This window comes from Aquarana catesbeiana, linkage group LG10 (assembly GCF_042186555.1).
Source record: "Aquarana catesbeiana isolate 2022-GZ linkage group LG10, ASM4218655v1, whole genome shotgun sequence".
In the NCBI taxonomy this organism is placed as follows: Eukaryota; Metazoa; Chordata; class Amphibia; order Anura; family Ranidae; genus Aquarana; species Aquarana catesbeiana.
The window spans coordinates 235,860,549-235,884,777 of NC_133333.1; the positions used below are offsets into that span (position 1 = coordinate 235,860,549).

A 24,229-nucleotide genomic window follows, 5' to 3' on the forward strand; every position below is an offset into this window, starting at 1 on the left:
AGGTGACAAGTTTACTTACATTGGAACTGAAATCTAAATGTAAAGCCTGACTCCAGACTTTTTTTTTTTTTTTTTAGTTTTAAATTGAAAAGTCAGTTGGGATCTAAAAACAGCTCAAATTCTATTACTGGCTACCTTGCCCCGTCTCCATGGAAACACATATTCTACACAGAGCATAGCAAAGCATGACCATGTAATACAAAAGTCATTATTGTCTGAGGAACCTGCTATATATATATATATATATATATATATATATATATATATATATATATATATATATATATATTTATTGTGTGTATATGTGTATATATATATGTGTATATATATATATATATATAATATACTTTTTTTTAATATAAACTGGTGACAATTAAAAATCTCACTGAGGCCCTAAAAATAATGCAAATTCTATTACTGGCTGCTACGCCCCTTCTTTATGAAAACACAAACATATTCTATAATCTACACAGAGCATAGCAAAGGATGACCTACCTCTTCACACTCTCAGCAACAACTGGCTGTGTCTGCCACTGACCTCTCTTATACACTGCCTTACATTATGATGTCATAATCAATGACCTTATATGGTGTGTCTGCCACTGACCTCTCCTATACACTGCCCTACACTATGATGTCATAATCAATGACCTTATATGGTCAAAGGAGTTAACAACTGTCCAAGACATGATGTGACACCTGTGCAGCAGTGTGATGGGGATACATGATGGAAATATAAATGTAATACAAATGTCATTATTGTCTGAGGAATCTGCCAGTTGACAAGTTTGCTTACATTGGACCTGAAATCTAAATGTAAAACCTGACTCCAGCCAAATACATTATTAATTTTTTTTTTTTTTTTTTTAAGATTTGTATAGACTGGTGACCGTTTATAAATCTCACTGAGGCTGTAAATGCACCCTGTTGACATTTCCCCTTTCAATTCTTTCTGATGCCCATTGTTTAAACAGGAAGTGAATGTGAATCGCCCCATTGGGGACACTGGCAGTAATAAGAACCTATCCAATGAGATTTAAAAATAACAAGCACATGCCTGAAAAAAAAGATCCTTAATTTTGTGTAATGATTTGTAAATTGAGAAATAAACTGCAGGTAACTTTTAAAAAAACACTTTTTTTTTTTTTTTTACAATGTTTTAAATCGGTGACTCTGTAAAGGTGAATCTTTTAAGGGGTAAGTTCACCTTTACAGAAAAAATTCTGTAAGGTGAACTTACACAGGATCTTTATAAAATCTTTACACAGAAATAATAATTTTTCTGTAAAGGTGAACTTACTCTTCAACACCAGCCCAACCGTCAATCCTGTTAACTGTAATTTCCAAGTGTCATTGGACTCATCTAAAAAGTAACTGTCACTTTTTGGAGTAGAAGGATGCTTTTTTTTGATTTTTTTTTATGTTAGCTCTGTGAGTTGAGCCTTATACACACACCGATCAACCATAACATTATGACCACCCACCTACTATTGAGTAGGTCCACTTTTTGCCACCAAAACAGCCCTGACCCATCGAGACGTGGACTCAACTAGACCTATGTAGGTATGCTGTGGTATCTGGTGCAAAGCCATCAGTAGCAGTTCACTCCCTCCGCTAGCATGTATTTTTTCCATACTGCATCCTGTTGCCATTTCTTCCCCAGATGCACACACACCCAACCATCCACATCATGTAAACTAAATGTGATCCATCAGACAAGGCCACCTTCTTCCATTGCTCTGTGGTCCAGTTCTGATGCTCACGTGCCCATTGTAGGTGCTTTTGGGTGTGGACACAGGTCAGCATGGGCACCCTGACCGGTCTGCAGCTACGCAGCCCCATACACAACAAACTGTGACATGCTGTGTGTTCATTATTAAAAAAAAAAAAAACTTAATGTGTAATTTTAATTTTATACCAATTTCACTTTTTTTTTAGCTCTTAGTGGGCACATAATGCAATAACAATTCTCTGGTGCCCAACCTGCGGCTCAAGGTCCACATGCAACCCCTTGGTACATGGCTGGAATGCTCCACCTTCCTTTTGGACCCTTGCCTGCCACTTCTCTTTACTTCTCAGTTCCTTCTTCCCTACACCCAATCTCTGAGCAATGGACCTGTCATGACATCTGAAGGCCTATTGATCTTTGGATCTACCAGTAATGGGCACCTGTCAGTACAGACAGTCCGTGATTAAAGAGGACCTGTCATTGAGGCCTATCACTCCATTAACCTTCAACTAAAAATACATTGTCATATTCTCAGAAGCAGGACTTTACTAATTAAAAGTACACATTTTTCTACCAATTTCACATTCTTAGCTCTTAGTAGGCACATTTTTTTGTAGAATGCAATGAATGTAATTTTCTGGTGCCAAACCTGTAGCTCAAGGTTCACATGCAGCCCTTTAGTACACATTTGGAACACTCCATCTACTTTTGGATCACCTGCATGCCCTTTTCTCCACCTCTCTGTTTCTTCTTCCCTACACCCAATCTTCCAAAAATTGTAATAACTTTTTCCAGGCTGGGAACTGGAGAAAAGAAGGAAGAATGATAGAGGGATCTCTACTACCCTACAGTTTCTTCTAGGAGACACCCTGGGTAGCATGGGAGGACCTGGCAAGCAGGAGGCCTAAACAGCAGTCTTCTCAAAAGAAGCAGGATTTCAGGGACAATGTGGGTACCTCTACACCCCCAGGGCCAAAAAAGGTTTAAGCTGCCAGATTTAATATCCAGCAGGTTTTTTTGGGACTGTTCTGACAAGCTAAACCCAATCCTTTGTTTTGGGATACTTTACCAAGTGGCCAGATGGAATAGTATTTTCAAGAGAGAGGGGGCATAGAGCTCCTACAAGTTTGGGACTTTGCTATAATTCCACTAAGGGAACACAGAGCTCCTATAAGAGGAATTCTACTTTGCCAAATTAAAATAGACTGTCATTGTTCTGTATGGAATACAGCCCAGGGTTTGCCATTTTTCAGAGTACAGAGAGAAGGAAGTTGTCCTTGTGGTGTTCTAATTGAGTAAGTTGGGCATCCCATAATCCCTATTACCCATTCAAGTTGTTTTCCCCAATAAAACAACAAAAACAAGCCTATGGACTGGGTCTTTGTCTTCGTGTGAGAGTTGGAAAATTTGTCACCATTTTTCTCTTGGTGTCAGGGAAACTTGTCAGAAGTGATTCATTCTGTCAGCAGAAGAAGGAAGCAGCAGACAGAAATTACACTTAGTGCTCTTAATTGAGACATGAACACACTATAGAGGGATATGCTTTGTTCGTATTTCATAGAAATAATCTTGTGCGCTATCTCAACCAATGTGCATTGGGATAAAAAATATATCCCTTATAATCATAAATACCAAAACAGGCATACACAAAAGCCTTAATAATCAATGGTGCAAACATTTCTATAGTAAAGTGCATAACATTTTCACAAAGTGCATTATTCCCAAAAAGTGCAACATGCAATAAAGAAAAACATATATGACCTAAAATATAGTGACATGAGCAAATTAATTTTAGTTAATTCAATCGTGACCATATAACTCATGTACCCAAATTAATTTACAACTGTATGGTAAATGAGAAATAATTAAAAAAAAAGACAAAAAAAAAAAAAAAAAGGACAGTCCAATGAATGTCCAACTTAGTGCAAAGAAAAAAGTGTTCTGGTGTTATTCCCTGAGTTATACAGTCACGATTTAATTAAGAAAAATTTGTTTGCTCACTTTATTTTATGTTTGTTTATGCCACTTTATTTTAAGTCATGTGTTTTTGATTATTGCACTTTATAGGACATATGCACGTTGTGAAATTTTATGCACTTTACTATAGAAATTTTTGCCCCGTTGATTTTTAGCCAGTTGAAGACCAGGCATTTTCTGGCACTTTTTGTTTACATGTGAAAATCATTTTTGTTTTTTTTGCTAGAAAATTAGAACCCGTATTAATTATAGATAGATACTGTATATATATATATATATATATATATATATATATATATATAATATACATTTTTTATTTTTTTTAAAAAGCAGAGGCCCTAGACTAGGGTATAAATTGTTGGGTTTTACAATTTTTTTATGCCACACGGTATTTGTACAGCGGTTTTTCAAACACAGTTTTTGAGAAAATATTTTTTTTAAATACACTTTTTTTTTTTACTTTTTAAAATTTTAATGCAAAAGAAAATGATACATAACTCCATTTTTTTTACTATCCAACCATAGGCAACGTGGTGATTGCATTCATTTTTAGGTTCAATATGTTTTTATTGTTTTCACATTATAAACAGAAAAGTACAAAAGCTAGATCAGGACCCAAACATAGGGTGTACCGATCTAAAAAATAAAACGTGTAAACATTCAAAACTGTGATAGGTAGTGAGGAGTGAAATCAAAAATTGACGCCCTTAGAAATCCTGAAGGCGGTGATTGGTTTTCGTGGCCCTGTACGCGGCTAGGCTCCCAAAAAAGTCCCACACATGTGGTATCCCCGTACTCAGTAGAAGCAGCAGAATGTATTTTGGGGTGCAATTCCACATATGCCCATGGTCTGTGTGAGCAATATATCATTTAGTGACAACTTTTTGTAAATTTTTTTTTTTGTCATTATTCAATCACTTAGGATAAAAAAAATTAATATTCAATGGGCTCAACATGCCTCTCAGCAATTTCCTTGGGGTGTCTACTTTTCAAAATGGGGTCATTTGGGGGGGGGGGGGGGGGGGGGTTGTACTGCCCTGCCATTTTAGCACCTCAAGAAATGACATAGGCAGTCATAAACTAAAAGCTGTGTAAATTCCAGAAAATGTACCCTAGTTTGTAGACGCTATAACTTTTGCGCAAACCAATAAATATACGCTTATTGACTTTTTTTTTTTTTACCAAAGACGTGGCCGAATACATTTTGGCCTAAATGTATGACTAAAATTGAGTTTTTTGGACTTTTTTTATAAGAAAAAGTAGAAAATATCATTTTTTTTCAAAATTTTCGGTCTTTTTCCGTTTATAGCGCAAAAAATAAAAACCCCAGAGGTGACCAAATACCATCAAAAGAAAGCTCTATTTGTGGGAAGAAAAGGACGCAAATTTTGTTTGGGTACAGCATTGCATGACCGCGCAATTAGCAGTTAAAGCGACGCAGTGCCAAATTGTGAAAAGTGCTCTAGGGAAAAACCAGGAGTGTAAACATTGCCAGGTCACAGATGCAGAAAAGTAAAATAATAGTGGAAAAATATGTAAAAAATGAGGAAGGGGAAAATTAAAAGAAATTGAAACCTTTGATGTGAATAAATAATTGAAAATATATGTGCTGCAAGATCCAGGCTGCACTTATATTTTTAATATACAGTATGTTTCATTATTTATTCACATCAAAAAATAGGGAGGGGGGGAAATTAAAAGAAATTGGAATCTTTGATGTGAATAAATCATTTAAAATATGTTATAAGTAAATATATGTGCATCCCGGAAGTAACGGATTTAATGTGTTGAAGAAATAGTGCTTCCTATTCCTGAAAAGTGGAATAATAATGGAAAAATTTGTAAAACGAGAAAAAATGGGAAAGGAGGTAAATTAAAAGAAATTGGAACCTCTGACATGAATGAATAATTAAAAATATATGTGCATCCTGGATCTGTAAAAAAAAAAAAATATATATATATATATTCATATCACTGGTCCCCAAAAAAGTATAAAAAATGTCAGTTTGTGTCCGATTTGTTTGCCACAATATTGCAGTCCCAGTATAAGTCGCTGATATCTGCCATTACTAGTAAAATGAATAAAAATATCCCATAGTTTGTAGACGCTATAATTATAACCAATCATTATTCGCTTGTTGAGATTTTTTTTTTTACCAAAAATATTTAGCAGAATACATATTGGATTGGATTTTTATTGGATGTGTTTTTTGACAGAAAGCAAAATATATTGTTGTTTATTTATTTTTTTTCAAAATTGTCTTTTTTTTTTTCTTACAACGCAAAAAAAAAAAAATACAAGCTATTCTTTGAATGGCAGCAAAGCCGAGCAAGCGACAACCTGGGGGAGATTTACTAAAACGGGTGCACTGGTGACCAGTGCTGAGTATATGTAGCTCAGACTACTACAGTGAATTTCTGTATCCCCAGCAGTCCTCTGTATGTGATCTTTGAAAGATTAGATCAAAGCTGGACCAATCTCCGTTAAAAAAAAAAAAGCTTAATGTGTGTGGGGGGGGGGGGGGTAAAGCTTTGCCCAGAGATGGGTATTGGGGAGTATTTTTAGCCTCTGTGCTTTAAGGGTTCCTGTAAAGAGTAATGTAAACCTGACACTTATTTACATTATAAGGGTTCATCCACATGAGTGGCCATGAAGTGATAAAACCAGGCTATTGAGCCACAGTTTTACCATCCCCAAATGATTTAGAGGAGGATTGGGAGAAATTGCTGTGGTCAGATAAGACCAAAATTTAGCTCTTTGGCATTAACTCAACTCGCTGTGTTTGGAGGAAGAAAAATGCTGACTATGACCCCAAGAACACCATCCCTACAGTCAAACATGGAGGTGGAAACATTATGCTTTGGGGCTGTTTCTCTGATAAAGGTACAGGCTGACTTTGCCGCATTGAGGGGCCAATGGACGGGGCCATGTATTGTAAAATCATGGATGAGAACCTTCTTCCCTCAGGCAGAACACTGAAGATGGGTCATGGATGGGTCTTCCAGCATGACAATGACCCAAAACATACTGCCAAGGCAACAAAGGAGCTGCTCAAGAAGAAGCACATTAAGGTCATGGAGTGGCCTAGCTAGTCTCCAGATAATAATCCTATAGAAAATTTATGGAGGGAGCTGAAAATTTGAGTTGCCAAGAGACAGCCAAGAAGCCTTAAGGATTTAGAGAAGATCTGTAAAGAAAAGTGGACCAAAATCCCTCCTGAGATGTGTGTAAACCTGGCCACCAACTACAAGAAACATCTCACCTCTGTGATTGCCAACAAGGATTTCTCCACCAATACTAAGTCATGTTTTGCTTGGGGATCAAATACTTATTTTACTCACTGAACTGCAACTCAATTTATAACATTTGTATCATATTTTTCTGGATTTTTGGTTGATATTTTATCTCTATCATTTAATATACACCTATGATAAAAATTATAGACCTTTAATTTCTTTGTAAGTGGGCAAACCTACAAAATCTGCAGGGGATCAAATAATAATTCCCCCCCCCCTGTAAAGTGCATATGGCATCCCAGTCAAAGTGCCTTAGTGCCCATAAAGTGTAAAGAATTCCTATATTATCCACAAAAACGTGTGTTGTAATTCATCCACCAAATAGACCGGCTGCTGCCAAACACTAACCCCCACCTTATGACGTGAACACTGACTGGAGAATGTGCTACATAATGTGTAGGAAGCTTAGAATCCACCCAGGTAACACATTCATCCACCCGGGTAACACATTCATCCACCCAGGTAACACATTCATCCACCCGGGTAACACATTCATCCACCCGGGTAACACATTCATCCACCCAGGTAACACATTCATCCACCCAGGTAACACATTCATCCACCCGGGTAACACATTCATCCACCCAGGTAACACATTCATCCACCCAGGTAACACATTCATCCACCCGGGTAACACATTCATCCACCCGGGTAACACATTCATCCACCCGGGTAACACATTCATCCAACCAGGTAACACATTCATCCTCCCAGGTAACACATTCATCCTCCCAGGTAACACATTCATCCACCCACAGTACTCTCCTCTCTCCTCTCCCATCCTCAGATCCAATCCAAGCTGCAGGAAAAAAAATCTCACTGGAGCTGACAAATACAGTATAGTGTAGTATTTATTTATTCCACTATATGAGTCACATACAAAGCACGCCACATAGAATAACCAGTACATCCATAAAAAAAAAAGCACGCTGTAATTCCCATAAAATGTCCCTGCTGTGATCAGTATCATGAAGAGGCGTAACATCAGCTTTATGCTTATATGAAAATTTAGCCATAAGGTTTACATCTACTTCCACTTTTCAAAGCCACTTGGAAGTGGACTTTTCCTTTAACCACTTCAATACCAGGCACTTACCGCACCCTACCTGCCCAAGACAATTTTCAGCTTTCAGCACTGTCGCACTTTGAATATTAAAAGGCCGGTCCTTAACTAGTTAAATGATAATTGCACGGTGATGCAACACTGTACCCAAACGAATTATAATTTTCCCCCCACAAATAGAGCTTTCTTTTGGTGGTGTTTGATCACCACGGGGGGTTTTTTTTTTTTTTTTTTTTTTGCACTACAAATAAAAAAGGCCGAAAATTTTGAAAAAAAACAAATAAAAAAAAAAAAAAAAAGTTTTCTTTGTTTCTGTTACAAAACTTTGTAAATAAGTACGTTTTCTCCTTCACTGATGGGCACTGATTAAGCTGCACTGATGAGGTGGTACTGTTGATGAGGCAGTTATAGGCAGCACTGATTTACAGCACTGATGGGCACTGATTTACAGCACTGATATGCAGCACTGATAGGCGGCACTGATATGCAGCACTGATGGGCACTCATAGACGGCACTGGGCACTGATGGGTGGCACTGATAGGTGACATTGATCAGGAGGCACTGGCAGGCATCACTGATGGGCACACAGTGCCATCCCTATTGGGCATTGATTGGCATCCCTGGTGGTCCTGGGTGGGCATCCTCGATGGGTCTGCACTGATTATCAGTGCAGAACCCCCCTGTCAGGAGAGCATCTCTCAGCTCTCCTCTACTCGCTCCTGTCAGGGTGAAAGGAGGAAAAGCTGATAAACGGCTCTTCCTATTTACACTGTGATCAGCTGTGATTGGACACAGCTGATCACGTGGTAGAGAGCCTATGTCATAGACTCTTTACCAAGATCGGAGATGTGGTGTGTCAGGCTGACACACCACCGACCGCCGCGGGCACGAGTTAGCGGCTTATACGACGCCCAGTCAGGATAACTGAACCACTTTCCAGCCGTCATTCTGCATACGACGGGCGAGAAGAGGTTAAAAAGGCATAAAGACAAAATGCACACTTGCAATATTTTCCTCTTGCACGTGGGCATGTAAAATCACCGCTCTGGAAGCTTGACTCTGCGTTCCCAAGAGCGGACGTGACGTAACCGGAAGTGTACACCCGCTTAATGCATTTCTGATGACGCTTCCTGGGCGGAGCGAAATATTTCCCTATATACAATACATATGAGGAGATTTACCTAACTGCTGGATTACTAGGAGAGAAGTAATACAACTATTGCTGGGAGAACAACAGACCCTTTTTCAATACAGGTGATGAACCGATTATGAGCTTGTGAGTGAGGGCACATAGGAGGGGAGCACGGCTTGGCACCTTATTGATAACACCGATATTTGAAGATTGTTACCAACTACACTCATAAGAACTTATTGTTCACCAAGGATTGTTTTGCACAAAGCACTGATTGAACTTTAAAAAAATTGAATTCATTGTTATTTATATCATCATTGTTTTTGGAAAGTCCTATAAAATGCATGATATGATTTTAATATTCTGTGATTATGTTATAGAATTATAATAAAAGTTGTATATAAAATTGAGTATTTTTTGTTGACACATGTTGGTTATATATACCCACACATCTTAAAGGAACACAAATCAGCAGCAGTCTTTCTAATTTCATCACTAAATTCACAAACACATTGTAGGGTGGGGAACAATTTACTTACACTTTTCGTTCCAGACCGAGAGGAGAGAGCATCAAACCGTGAGTTGCACAACACTACACTGACACCAGGTCACGTAGGCACACAATTCACCCCCCCAATTAACCCCTTCACCACCTGTCACTGTGTCACCCAGTACAGCAATCAGATTTTTTTTGATCGCTGTACTAGTGTCATTAGAGACAAAAATCAGTGTTAGGGTAATTAGTCTTAGGCCCAGATAAGTCTAGGGACCCCCCCCATAAAGGTTTAACCCCTTGATTACCCAGTGCCAACTGTGTTTACAGTATAAGTGTCACAGGTGATGCAGTTTAGCTAGTTTATTTTTTATAGCGTCAGGGCACCCGCCATATTTTACACAATAAAGGTTTAACCCCCTGATCACCCGGCGGTGTTCAAAGTTAGGTTTTAGCATCAGATAGGGTCTGCGTCGCCCCAGGCAGCGTCAGATCAGTGCCAGTACCGCAACACCCACACACGCACCATATGCCTCCCTTAGTAGTATAGTGTGTAAACGGATCGATATTTGATCTGATCAGATCTATACTAGCGTCCCCAGCAGTTTAGGGTTCCCAAAAACGCAGTGTTAGCGGGATCAGCCCAGATACCTGCTAGCACCTGCGTTTAGCCCCTCCGCCCAGCCCACCCAAGTGCAGTATCGATCAATCACTGTCACTTACAAAACACAAAACGCATAACTGCAGGGTTCGCAGAGTCAGGCCTGATCCCTGCGAACGCTAACAGTTTTTTTGGTAGCGTTGAATCAGTCGCTAACAGTCAGGAGCTTTTTTTTCCGGTGAGTCTCACTAGTGTACCACTAAATTTAGAGCCCAAAATGGCAAATCGAAGGTACACTAGTGAAGAGGCCTACACGTTTCTGAGCATGACAGATAGTGAAGAGGAAATCACTCATCTGTCAGATGCGGGGGGGGGGGTGGGGGGTGGAGCTATTTATAGGATAGCCAATCTGGTACCACAGCTCAGTGTTCTGTCAAAACAATGACTCCTCCAGCTCCATGTGATTGTGTTTCGTCACATTGCACCTTAGCACAGAAAACACTAGAGCGAGAGTGCACAATAACCACCGGGGTGCAGTCTGGCCGCCATTTTCTCTGGGACATAGACTCTTTACTTTAGCTGTGGGTCTTCGGGAAGATGGCGGGAGAGGCGCCTATTTTGGGGACACATTCCTCGTCTGGTTAATGTAAGAGGGTGTTACAGGTGGAGGAGGCGCACTCCGTGTACGTCATCAGAGTGCGCAGAGTTCGGTGTTGTGCGTTCCACAGACTCCACAATTACCTCAGGAGAGAAGAAACGTTCTGTGTCCGGGATGGCGGGCGACTCAGGCTGTATGACCGATGAGGACAAGACTGGGGAACCCGGACAGTCCACTGCCGAGAGAAACTTATGTAGGTGTAGGACACACCCCCTTAACCACTTAAAGACCGAGCCTCTTTTTCAGACTCAGTGTTTACAAGTTAAAAACAAGTTTTTTTTGCTAGAAAATTACTTAGAACCCCCAAACATTATACATTTTCTTTTTCTAACACCCTAGAGAATAAAATGGCGGTAATTGCAGTACTTTCTGTCACACTGTATTTGCGCAGCGGTCTTACAAGCGCACTTTTAAAAAAAAAAAAAATTTCACTTTTTAAAAAAAAAAATAAGACAACAGTAAAGTTAGCCCAATTTTTTTTTTTAATATTGTGAAAGATAATGTTACGCTGAGTAAATTGACACCCAACATGTCGCGCTTCCAAATTGCGCCTGCTCGTGGAATGGCGACAAACTTTTACCCTTAATCTCTATAGGCGACGTTTAAAAAATTCTACAGGTTGCATGTTTTGCGTTACAGAGGAGGTCTAGGGCTAGAATTATTTATCTCACTCTACCGATCGCAGTGATACCTCACGTGTGGTTTGAACAGCGTTTTCATATGCGGGCGCTACTCACGTATGCGTTCGCTTCTGCATGCAAGGTCAGCGGGATGGTTTAAAAAATTTTTTTTTTCATATTTATTATACTTGATTTTATTTATTTTTTCACTTTAAAAAAAAAAAAAATTGGGTTACTTTTATTCCTATTACAAGGAATGTGAACATCCCTTGTACTATAAAAAAAGCATGACAGGTCCTCCTAAATATGAGATCTGGGGTCAAAAAGACCTCACATCTCATATTTACACTAAAATGCAATTTAAAAAATGTTGTCATTTGAAAAAATGACAACAGAAAAATGTGCCTTTAAGACGTATGGGTGGAAGTGACGTTATGACGTCGCTTCCGCCCTCCTATGGTATGGAGACGGGTGGGGGCCATCTTCCCCTCACTCATCTCCATACCCAGCCACGGACAGGTCCCGATCGCTCCTCCGCCGCTGCCGACGGCTCCGGTAAGTGACGGAGGGCGCGGGAGAGCGGCGTGAGGGGGGGTGGCCCCTCTCCTGCCGCCGATAACAGTGATCTCAGGGCGAATTCGCCACATAGACCACCATTTTCGTAAACAGGACCTCCGGCTCTAAAGATGGCAGCTGCTGCTGTTACCGAGATATCCATCTTTAAACTGCCGACGTCTATGTACAGGAGCCGGTCGGCAAGTGGTTAAAGGAGAATTTATGCAAAAAAAAAGAATAAAAGTTGATACATCAGCATTAACCACTTCACCTCCAGAAGATTTACCCCCTTTGTGACCAGGCCATTTTTTTTGCGATAGAGCACTGCGTTACTTTAACGGACAATTGCGCGGTCGTGCGACACTGTACACAAATAAAATGTGTTTCCTTTTTATTCCAACAAATAGTTTTTTCTTTTTGGTGGTATTTGATCACCTCTGCGTTTTTGGTTGTTTTTTTTTTTTTTTTGCGCTAAAAATCAAAAAAAGTGAAAATTTTGAAAAAAAATTTTTTTTTTTTTTTTACTTTCTGCTATAAAACATATCCAATAAAAAATGAAAAAAAAAAATCAAATTTCTTCATCAATTTAGGCCAATATGTATTCTACATATTTTTGGTAAAAAAAAATCACAATAAGTGTATATTGATTGGTTTGGAATTTTTATTTATTTTATTTATTATTATATATTATCTGAGCTCAAGCCGATCCAGCGATGTGCAGGAGGAACAGCCGCTGTCTTTCTCCTCATTGGAAAGATTGATAACTCAGGGGCCATTGGCTCCCACTGCTGTCAATCCAATCCTGTGATGCAGGGGGGGGGGGGGGGGGGTGGTTGCTGAGTCCCACTGTGTCAATAGACACAGCAGCGGTACTCTGGAGCGAGCCCGCACAGGTTTCCCCTCAGGGGAAGCGGCTTTCCATAGGGGGCACCCGATGAAGAAGAGGAGCCAGGAGCGCCAGCGGGGGACCCCAGAAGAGGAGGATTGGGGCTGTTCTGTGCAAAACCAACTACAAAGCGCAGGTAAGTATAACATGTTTGTTATTTTTTTATAAAAATAAAAACTGAAGGTTTACAAACACTTGAGGCCCCTTTCACAGTTGTGTGACTTGTCCTGCAATTAAGGTCACATGACACGTCGTACCCCATGATTTCCAATGAGTACCCTTCATATCTGTGCGACTTCAGTGTAGTCCCTGCACTACTTGGGTCCGAATTGAGGTCCGTAGACCTCAGGATTACACAGGCATTGCTTCAAGTCGTGTGACTTTCAGATCATACAAGTGAGAAAGGGGCCTTAAACTGCATATTCAGCAATTCTATAATTCATTATAAACCTCATATCATGTGCAAAATGTTATAAATAAACAAAATAAATCATTAATTCATTTTTTAATAAAAAATCCATAATGTGTCATAAAATTCATGTAGTAGTAAATAAAGCTGAAACAAGAGTGACCGATAAACCAACTCATTGTGGAACATTTTTAGAACAATTAAAATGTTCTACCACTTTCCACCCATCGTATATACATATTCATCCTCAGGGGGGTTCTCTAGTTCTGCGGGGGCGTCTCTGGACGTCTTCCCACGTGTCCGCCCCCCTTGTCCACAGCGGATCACAGATCAGGGTAAAGGAACCATCACAGTGACCCTTTACCATGTGATCAGCTGTGTCCAATCAGAACCATCACAGTGTGAATAAAAGGTCCTTACCTCATATGGAGACCGCGTGTGTGAGGAGAGCCGATCTGTGTGGGATCAGTAAGTGCTTACATACAATGTGATCTTTCACAGTCATCCACCCCAGTGCAGACATGTCAGAGCCCTGATCTGCCCCCCTCCCCCCCCCAGTGCAGCCACTTTAGAGCCCTGATATGCCCCCCCAGTGCAGCCACATCAGAGCCCTGTCTGTGGACGCAAATGCTGGACTCGGGAGCGCACCCGCAAGGTGACCCCCTCGGGAGAGCGCTTCTCCTAGGGGTTTATGTGATGCGGGGTGGAGCCGCCAAGGGGCCCCAGAACAGGTGGATCGGGGCCACTCTGTGCAAAACGAGCTGCACAGTGGAGATAAGTATGATATGTTTGTTATTTTAAAAAAAATAAAAAAGATCCTTTACAATCACTTTAACGCCTTTTGCAAACGTAGATTTTATTTTTCTGTTGACTTGGTTTTCTCTCTGTTTTTTCCAGATTATATTTTTGGGGTATTTTTTTTTTTTTTTCTATTAAAAAAAAATGTGCAAAATTAAAAATAATAAAATGAATTAAAATAAAAATTAAATAAAATGTGTTCATTTTAACTCTTCATTAACTAATAAGTAACCTTAATCAGCCCTTATTATCTCATTTATCCCCATAGCTATTATTTTTTTGTTTACTTGTTTTTCTCTCTATTTTTTCAGATTATATTTTTTTGGACGTTTTTTTTCTATTTATGTGCAAAACGAAATAAAATGTTTTTTTTTAACCATTCACTAACTCCTGTTGAGAGCAGGGGGGACGCTGTCAATACATCCTTGGTGGGTTATCGATTGATTGGGTTTTTCATCCCCTTGTGAGCCTGAATGTATTCTGGGCTGCACTGTTTGGAGTTGTCTGTCCCTTCCTGATCTGGAAGCTTAACGCGCTGTGAACATTTTTTTCCCCATTATTTATATGTCATTTATATGTGTCAGGATGGCGGATGCTACAACTTTTGTTTGGGCATTTTTTGCAGATATTGATTAGGGAACGATTTTGTCTTTTTCTGGTGCTCACCCTGCGATTCCCATTGCTGGATTTGATGCTCTCTTTATCTGCTTCTCTTACTTGAACAAGATTCTAATAAATGTATTTATCATACTTATGGCCAATATATGCCTTACAGCTCCTGAAGAAGCAAATGCGTAGAGCCTAACAGGCATTTATACAGCTTCATATAGCCTTATATGGATATTATTGTTCCTTATTATGCTGTGATAATTTTATATGTATTTTCTTTATTCTTGAGAGTCAACATTGTTTACTTGTTTTAACATTTGGATATTAATAATAATTTTTTTATTGAAAAATATATTTTTGGTGTATACCTGTGGCACCATTAACCCCCCCCCTCCAGTTCTTCTCTAAAATGTTCAATTTGGGATGTGGGTGCCTTGATCTCTTGAGGTAAATTTTAGTTTGCCCTAATCAGCCCTTATTGTCTCCCTTTTTTTTCTCCCCTTATTTTCCTGTGTATTTTTTCTCAATTATTTTACCATTTTTCAGTGATTTTTGTTTGTTTTTTCATAAAAAACACCTTAACCACCTCTCGCCTGCCATATAGTAAAATGACGGTGGGCTCCCCTCTCGTTCTGGGACGACATCATATCCGTCACTTCAGTGCACCAGTGGGAGCACGCAGCACGGCGATCGCCCCATGAACACGCCATGACAAGGCGCAACCCCCGATCTCAGTAAAGAGCCAATGACGCTGCTCTTTACCCATGTGATTGGCTGTGTCCAATCACTGCCGATCACATGTAAACAGGAAAGTGCTGGTAATCGGCTCTCCTCGCCTCACACTGACAGAGAGTAAGGAGAGGAGAACTGATCAGCGGGATCTCCTCGTGGGGGAGACGGTACAGGTAATCAGGGCACTGATCATCAGTGCAGCCCCAGCAGTGACACCAATCTGTGCCCATCAGTGCGGAATATTAGTGCCGCCTCATCAGCGCACAGAATTTACCCCCTTCCTGACCAGACCCCTTGTTGCGATTCGGCACTGCGTCAATTTAACTGACAATTGCGCGGTCGTGCGACGTTGCTCCCAAACAAAATTTGATGTCCTTTTTTTTCCCACAAATAGAGCTTTCTTTTGGTGGTATTTGATCGCCTCTGGGGTTTTTATTTTTTGCGCTATAAACAAAAAAAAAAGCGACAATTTTGAAAAAAACTTATTATTTTTTACTTTTTGCTATAATAAATATTCCCCAAAAATATTTAAAAAAAAAATTTTTTTTTTTCCTCAGTTTAGGCCGATATGTATTCTTCTACATATTTTTTGTAAAAAAAAATCGCAATAAGCGTTTATTGATTGGTTTGCGCAAAAATTATAGCGTTTACAAAATAGGGGATAGTTTTATGGCATTTTTATTATTAATTTTTTTTTTTTTACTAGTAATGGCGGCGATCAGCGATTTTTATCGTGACTGCAACATTATGGCGGACACATCGTACATTTTTGACACATTTTTGGGACCATTGTGATTTGTACAGCAATCAGTGCTATAAAAATGCACTGATTCCTGTGTAATTGACACTGGCAGTGAAGGGGTTAACCACTAGGGGGCTAGGGAGGTGTTAAGCATGTCCTGGGGAGTGTTACTAACTGTGGGGGGGTGTGGCTATGTGTGACACATCACTGATCTCTGCTCCCGATCACAGGGAGCAGAGATCAGTGACACTGTCACTAGGGGTGCAACTGATCGTCACCGATCCGTGATCCGAACGGGCCAACCTGTTCGGATCGGCACACCCGCGATCCGCGGCCTCGGGTTTTAGGAAAGGCCGCGGCTTCGGCCTACCTCCGGAGCCGCGGCCATCTTGGTACACCCGGCGGCGCTGAGCATCGTGCTGACCCCGCCCCCAACTCGTGGGTTTGGCGGCTTCTCTAAACCAAGGTATGACTAACAGGCACAGCACTAATGTATACAGTGGGAAGTCTGTGTGGATATTACATTGGGGACATCACATGTGGACTGGCTATATTACAGTGGGGGATATGGACTGGCTATATTACAGTGGAGGACATGTGGCTGTATTACAGTGGGGGACATGTGGCTGTATTACAGTGGGGGACATGTGGCTGTATTACAGTGGGGGACATGTGGCTGTATTACAGTGGGGGACATGTGGCTGTATTACAGTGGGGGACATGTGGCTGTATTACAGTGGGGGACATGTGGCTGTATTACAGTGGAGGACATGTGGCTGTATTACAGTGGGGGACATGTGGCTGTATTACAGTGGGGGACATGTGGCTGTATTACAGTGGGGGACATGTGGCTGTATTACAGTGGGGGACATGTGGCTGTATTACAGTGGGGGACATGTGGCTGTATTACAGTGGGGGACATGTGGCTGTATTACAGTGGGGGACATGTGGCTGTATTACAGTGGGGGACATGTGGCTGTATTACAGTGGGGGACATGTGGCTGTATTACAGTGGGGGACATGTGGCTGTATTACAGTGGGGGACATGTGGCTGTATTACAGTGGGGGACATGTGGCTGTATTACAGTGGGGGACATGTGGCTGTATTACAGTGGGGGACATGTGGCTGTATTACAGTGGGGGACATGTGGCTGTATTACAGTGGGGGACATGTGGCTGTATTACAGTGGGGGACATGTGGCTGTATTACAGTGGGGGACATGTGGCTATATTACAGTGGGGGACATGTGGCTATATTACAGTGGGGGACGTGTGGCTATATTACAGTGGGGGACATGTGGCTGTATTACAGTGGGGGACGTTAAATGTGAAAATCAGAGGTGTTCTGTCACATTAGCAACCATGTAAGGTCGGCAGGTTTGCTGTTGCTTTTAAAATCTAACATCTAAATAGTCTGTCCGATCTACAAATACTGTATTTATGCATATAAGCTCCGTTTTGTGTTGAAAATAGCTTTTAAATCTAAAACTCCGGTGTTTGTTTTTTGTTTTTTTTTTTTTTTTTGCTGATCCGAAAATGATCCGATCCGTGACTCTGATCCGAGGATCGATCCGATCCGTGAGTTTTTTGATCCGTTGCACCCCTAACTGTCACTAGGCAGAATGGGGAGATGCTTGTTTACATCAGCATCTCCCTGTTCGTCCTCTCTGGGAATCGCGGGTATCACCGCGGCGATCGAGTCCGCGGGACCCACGACCTGACTCACGGAGCTCCCGGCCGGCGTGCGCGCCGCTGCACAGGCAATGGCACAGCGGCAAATTTAAAGGGACATACGGGTACACCTATTTGCCCAGTCATGCCATTCTGCCGACGTACATCGGTGTGCCCCAGTCGGAAAGGGGTTAAATACCACCAAAAGGAAGTTCTATTTGTGTGAAAAAAAGAAAAAAAATATGTTGCATGACCGTACAATTGTCATTCAATGTGTGACAGCGCTCATAGCTGAAAATTGGCCTAGGCAGGAAGGGGGTAAAAGTGCCCAGTATTGAAGTGGTGACATTTAAAAAAAGATGTGGTCATGCTAACCATTAGTTAAACTTTTTTCAGCCCCAATTCTATCCTTTCCTTACCAGTTTTTTTATTTTTTTATTTATTTTTTTTCATTTTGTGTTTAATTATGTTTTCCATTGTTGCAAAAAAAAATCCAGAAATTAAAAAAAGGGCACTCTTTAAAAAACAAACAAAAACAAATTGGGATAAATTTGTTGAACTTCGTTAGAAATGTAATTTTATAGAAGAGAAATTATACAATACAATGGGGGTTATTTACGAAAGGCAAATCCACTTTGCACTACAAGTGCTCTTGGAAGTGCAGTCGCTGTAGATCTGAGGGGTAGATCTGAAATGAGGAGAAGCTCTTCGGATGTTATCATCCAATCATGTGCAAGCTAGAATGCTGTTCTTTATTTTCATTGCATGTCCCCCTCGGATTTACAGCGACTGCACTTCAAAGTGCACTTGTAGTGCAAAGTGGATTTGCCTTGCCAATGTGTATTTTTGTGGGTTGCACAGTGTGGTGGTTGTGGTCCTATGCAGCTGGCCCTGTCCTAGCAACCAGTGATGCTGTGAGGCCGACGGTGTCCTAGCAACCAGCTAATGGCGTCCTGGTGTTTCTTAGCTCAGAACTGGTAGTATTTTTTTATTAATTTGTCGTAGCCTTTGTCGGGAAAGTGCTATGATTAAAACCTACCCGTATCACTGACACTGTCGCAATGTTTCCATGAATTAGGTGCAGCAAATGCATTATTGAATCACCTTCCGTGCTTGACTCTGCCACTCACAAGCAGCCCCATAGGGACCAATATGGGTGGGATTCTGAGATCAGTTAAAGCCTTACTCCAAAAAGTGATAGAATAATTAAATCTCCTGCTATCCCCCCTATATTATCATTGGCCCCTCCTCTCCATCTCCTCCAATTAGAGATCACCTTGTATTCATTGCAAAGAACACAGAGAACAAGACAGGAAGTCACGCCAGCCTCACCGGAGCAGAAAAGCCCTTCCTGTATGTAGATCAGACTATTACCGGGAGTTTGAAAGTCCCCCTGCAGCCCTCCAGACGTGACATTTGAATAATCAAAGTCGGAAGAAATGCCGGCAACATGATTTGCTTCTTCTTAAATCTTTATTGCGCACTAACAGCCATGCTACATCTAAAGTGCTAGTGAATAATCATAGGCTGGCCCAATATACATTTTAAAAATAGATTATTCCTGGAGTTCAGCCCTGACCCTCCTATTCAGGTGTTGATCTGTATGTTCTGATGTAATGAAATAATCAGTTCATCGTTCTCCTCCGCAGGCTTCCTGTGTGCAGTACAGACTGGTCATCCGTGATGTCAGCACCCTGCAGATTCTACCGCTCTACACCTGTCTGGACCAGATCCAGCATGTGGCGAGGTCTTCAGACTCCATGTTCATCCGCCATGTACAAGAGGGGAATGGTACAGGTAGGTGACTGGTGATGTCTCTCTAACTGTTTGTAGGACTACAAATACTGCCTGGGGTTGGTACTGAGAAGAAACAAGATCATCCTTTAGGCTAGGATCACACTGGTGCGATGCGGGAACCACCGCGATTCCTGTGCGGGTTCCCGCATCGCATCTGATTCGCAGGTCATACTGACATTTGCAAACCGCTGCGGGTGTCAAGGTGATCCGATTCCAGTGTGGTCCAAAAAAAGGGTCCTTCACTATTTTGGTGTGAATGCAATGTGATTTTAGCCATACAAACTGTATGGCTGAATTCGCTTCGCACAGACATAGTGACGTAGTAGGTGAGGTCGAAAAAAGACACAAGTCCATCAAGTCCAACCTATGTGTGTCATTATATGTCAGTATTGCATTGTTTATCCCTGTATGTTGTGGTCATTCAGGTTCTTATCTAATAGTTTCTTGAAACTATTGATGCCCCCCCGCTGAGATCACCGCCTGTGGAAGGGAATTCCACATCCTTGCCACTCTTACAGTAAAGAACCCTCTATGTAGTTTAAGGGTAAACCTCTTTTTTACTAATTTTAATGAGTGGCCACGTGTCTTGTTAAACTCCCTTCCGCGAAAAAGTTTTATCCCTATTGTGGGGTCACCAATATGGTATTTGTAAATTGAAATCATACCCCCTCTCAAGTGTCTCTTCTCCAGAGAGAATAAGTTCAGTGCTCGCAACCTTTCCTCATAACTAATATCCTCCAGACCCTTTATTAGCTTTGTTGCCCTTCTTTGTACTCACTTCATTTCCAGTACATCCTTCCTGAGGACTGGTGCCCAGAACTGGACAGCATACTCTAGGTGCGGCAGGACCAGAGTCTTGTAGAGTGGGTGAATTATCCCGCTATCCCTGGAGTTAATACTTTTTTTAATGCATGCCAATATTCTGTTTGCTTTGTTAGCAGCAGCTTGACATTGCATGCCATGCTGAACCTATCATCTACTAGGACCCCCAGATCCCTTTCCATCCTAGATTCCCCCAGAGGTTCTCCCCCCAGTGTATACATTGCATTCATATTTGCATTATTTTACATTTCAATGAGTATAATACAAAATTACAAAAATATACAGACAACGTTAAAAACAACAGTATGTATACACCACAGTTAACACATTACTAACCGGTGTCCCCGTAGAGTTTTCTGTTGGGGGGGGGTATACATGAAATTACTTAACCTGTTTCGCGGTGAAAACCGCTTCTTCAGGAGGTGTGGTACGCTCTGCCGTGGACAGTAAAACGTCCTGACCCAAACAAATTCCCCGTCTATGGTGGACCGCTGTGTGAGCATTAACAGATTCTTCCTGCTGGGCTGTCTTGATGGATCGTCTCTTTTACTGTCCCCGTCTGAGCGGACCACCCCTCCTGAAGAAGCGGTTTTCACCGCAAAACTGGTTGAGGAATTTCATGTATACCCCCCCAACAGAAAACTCTATGGGGACACCCGTTAGTAATTTGTTAACTGTGGATTATACATACTGTTGTTTTTTTGTTTTTAACGTTGTCTGTATATTTTTGTAATTTTGTATTTTACTCATTAAAATTTATATATTTTATGTTCTATTAATTGTGATTAATTACCAAGTGCCGAGATAGTCCAACCCCCAATTCTCAGGCGTGTACGTGCGAGTAGGCAAGTGGCGGCAATTGCCTCCGCACCTCCACTCCTCTATTCTTTCACTCATTTGCCATGTAGTTGCCCAGCCCATTCATTTGTTTAGATCTTCTTGCAAGGTTTCCACATCCTGCAGAGAAGTTATTGCCCTGCTTAGCTCAGTATCGTCTGCAAATACAGGTGCGACCGGACCAGAGTCTTGTAAAGCGGGAGAATTATTGTTTTATCTCTGGAGTTGATCCCCTTTTTAATGCATGCTAATATTCTGTTTGCTTTGTTAGCAGCAGCATGGCATTGCATGCCATTGCTGAGCCCATCATCTACTAGGACCCCCAGATCCTTTTCCATCCTAGATTCCCCCAGAGGTTCTCCCCCCAGTGCATAGATTGCATTCATATTTATGCCACCCAAATGAATTATTTTACATTTTTCTACATTGAACCTCATTTGCCATGTAGTTGCCCACCCCATTCATTTGTTCAGATGTTTTTGCAAGGTTTCCACATCCTGCGGAGAAGTTATTGCCCTGCTTAGCTTAGTATTGTCTGCAAATACAGAGATTGAACTGTTTACCCCATCCTCCAGGTCGTTTATGAATAAATTAAACAGGATTGGTCCCAGCACAGAACCCTGGGGGACCCCACTACCCACCCCTGACCATTCCGAGTACTCCCCATTTATCACCACCTTCTGAACTCACCCTTGTAGCCAGTATTCAATCCATGTACTCACCCTATGGTCCATGCCAACGGACCTTATTTTGTACAGTAAACATTTATGGGGAACTGTGTCAAATGCTTTTGCAAAATCCAGATACCCCACGTCTACGGGCCTTCCTTTATCTAGATGGCAACTCACCTCCTCATAGAAGATTAATAGATTGGTTTGGCAAGAACGATTCTTCATGAATCCATGCTGATTACTGCTAATGATACCATTCTCGTTACCAAAATCTTGTATATAGTCCCTTATCGTCCCCTCCAAGAGCTTGCATACTATTGATGTTAAGACAACACACTGTCTTAAAACCAGTAAGTTGAAAAGGCCTAAACATGAATAGTAATAAACACAAATAAATGTATCATATATAATAAAAATAGGCAAACAGTAAATTACTCCCCAAAAGTGAAGTAAGGAACACCTTCACCAAAATGCAACAAAAAAAAAGAATGATAATGAAAAATATTATTTTAAAGTCAATTAAAAAGTCTCATTAATGTAATGAATCCTCATATCACACCACTGTGTCTTGTCAAAACATGCAGTGCCCTTGGATGTTCAAGATGGGAGCTTACCGGAGGGTTTGAACCCAAAGCAGCATATGCTGTGAGGGTCAAACCAGCTTGTATTGCACCCTGGCAATGGTGGGAAAATCTCAGCAGTCTGATGATATGGACGAAGCTGATCCAAAAAAACGTATCTTCTCCACCGATATTAATAGATCTCACCCAAAAGGTTCATAAGGGTAAAGAAAGGGGGGACTACATAGTGTGATACCGTAGACACCGTAATTTATTAAAAATCAAAGAAATACACTTACATGAAGAAGTAGATAAAAAAGCGCTTGTGTATAAAAGGGCGGTAGTGGAGTCCTCCCGACGCGTTTCGTCTTAATAGACTTCGTCTTGGGGTGCCCTCCACTACAGCCCAACTCCCTAATATAGGAACTGTATTCATCTTGATGTGACTCCAGCCCGTTCAATTCAAAAAACAGCAACTTCCGGGTTGTCCAAGATGGCGGACCGGCGTGCGTTGCAGACCTCGTTTTAGTGGGTATGTTCATGCGTTCCACCCTCCAAACCGGAAGTCTGATAATCCCTATATACCCTGAAAGTCTTAGCCTTAATGTAATGTAATTATGAAAGTATTTAAGAATTGGAAAATTTCCTGATCTAAGAGAATAAACAATGATATTTAATTCAAGAGAATAGAAAATGAGAATAAAACTGACGATCAGTGTCCGCCGTATGGATCTGCGAGATCTCGACAGGTCTCGCGATGTGACGTAATGGCGTCACGCCGTTAAGACGGAAGTACTCATAAAGAGTACTTCGCTTGCGTTCCACTTGCGGTTAACCACAACCACACGGACCTATCGCGAGATGTGACGCTGTAACGTCACAGCGCAAATCCGGAAGTAAACATGTGGATTAATCGCAAAACGTCTTAATGGTCTAGATCAGCAATAAAAAATATAAAAAACATTAACTATAGCATGTGTGTCTGTTACTAAATGGTTCATCTAATGTCATGCACCTTAAGGGGGCAGTATAATGATGGTATAAGAGACCAGATAAAGCCCAGTGACATGTCTATTTTTACTATGACTTAAAGGAAACGGAAAATGTATATTTGTAACCCCATATATTTGGAAAAAAGGGAGAATTCAAAGAGCTGGATTCACATACACTTGGTAATTAATACATGTGTGGCCGGTACAACTTTTACAGAAGGACATAGCCATATGTGAATACAACCAAAATCCAAAATTATGAAGCATGAAAACGTAAAAACATAACATATATAGATATGTATCATAATGGACCGACATTGTGTCTCTCATGATTCATCTAGGAAGGCGTTAACATCAACTTCTACATTAAGTCCTAAGGGAGCAAAAGTCTGCAACTCATAAGCCCAGAACATTTCGAGGCGGGATACTCCCCTTGTTTTGGCACCACCCCTCCAGGGTGGTGTGTATTTATCAATAATGATAAACTGTGACCCCTCAGGATTCCCCCCGTGGAATTCCTTAAAATGTCTCGGGACCGTATGTTTAGGGTCCCTACTTTTAATCAAGGAAATATGTT

At 41.1% G+C, this 24,229-nt stretch overlaps 1 protein-coding gene across 1 annotated transcript in view; it reads left to right on the forward strand.

The window, feature by feature from the left end:
- LOC141111300 (WD repeat-containing protein WRAP73-like) overlaps positions 1–24,229 on the forward strand; it is a 110,738-nt gene that overhangs the window by 25,505 nt on the left and 61,004 nt on the right. The window contains exon 3 of the mRNA XM_073603466.1: positions 19,623–19,770. Coding sequence (XP_073459567.1) covers positions 19,623–19,770 — 148 coding nt within the window. The remainder of the gene's footprint in view (positions 1–19,622; positions 19,771–24,229) is intronic.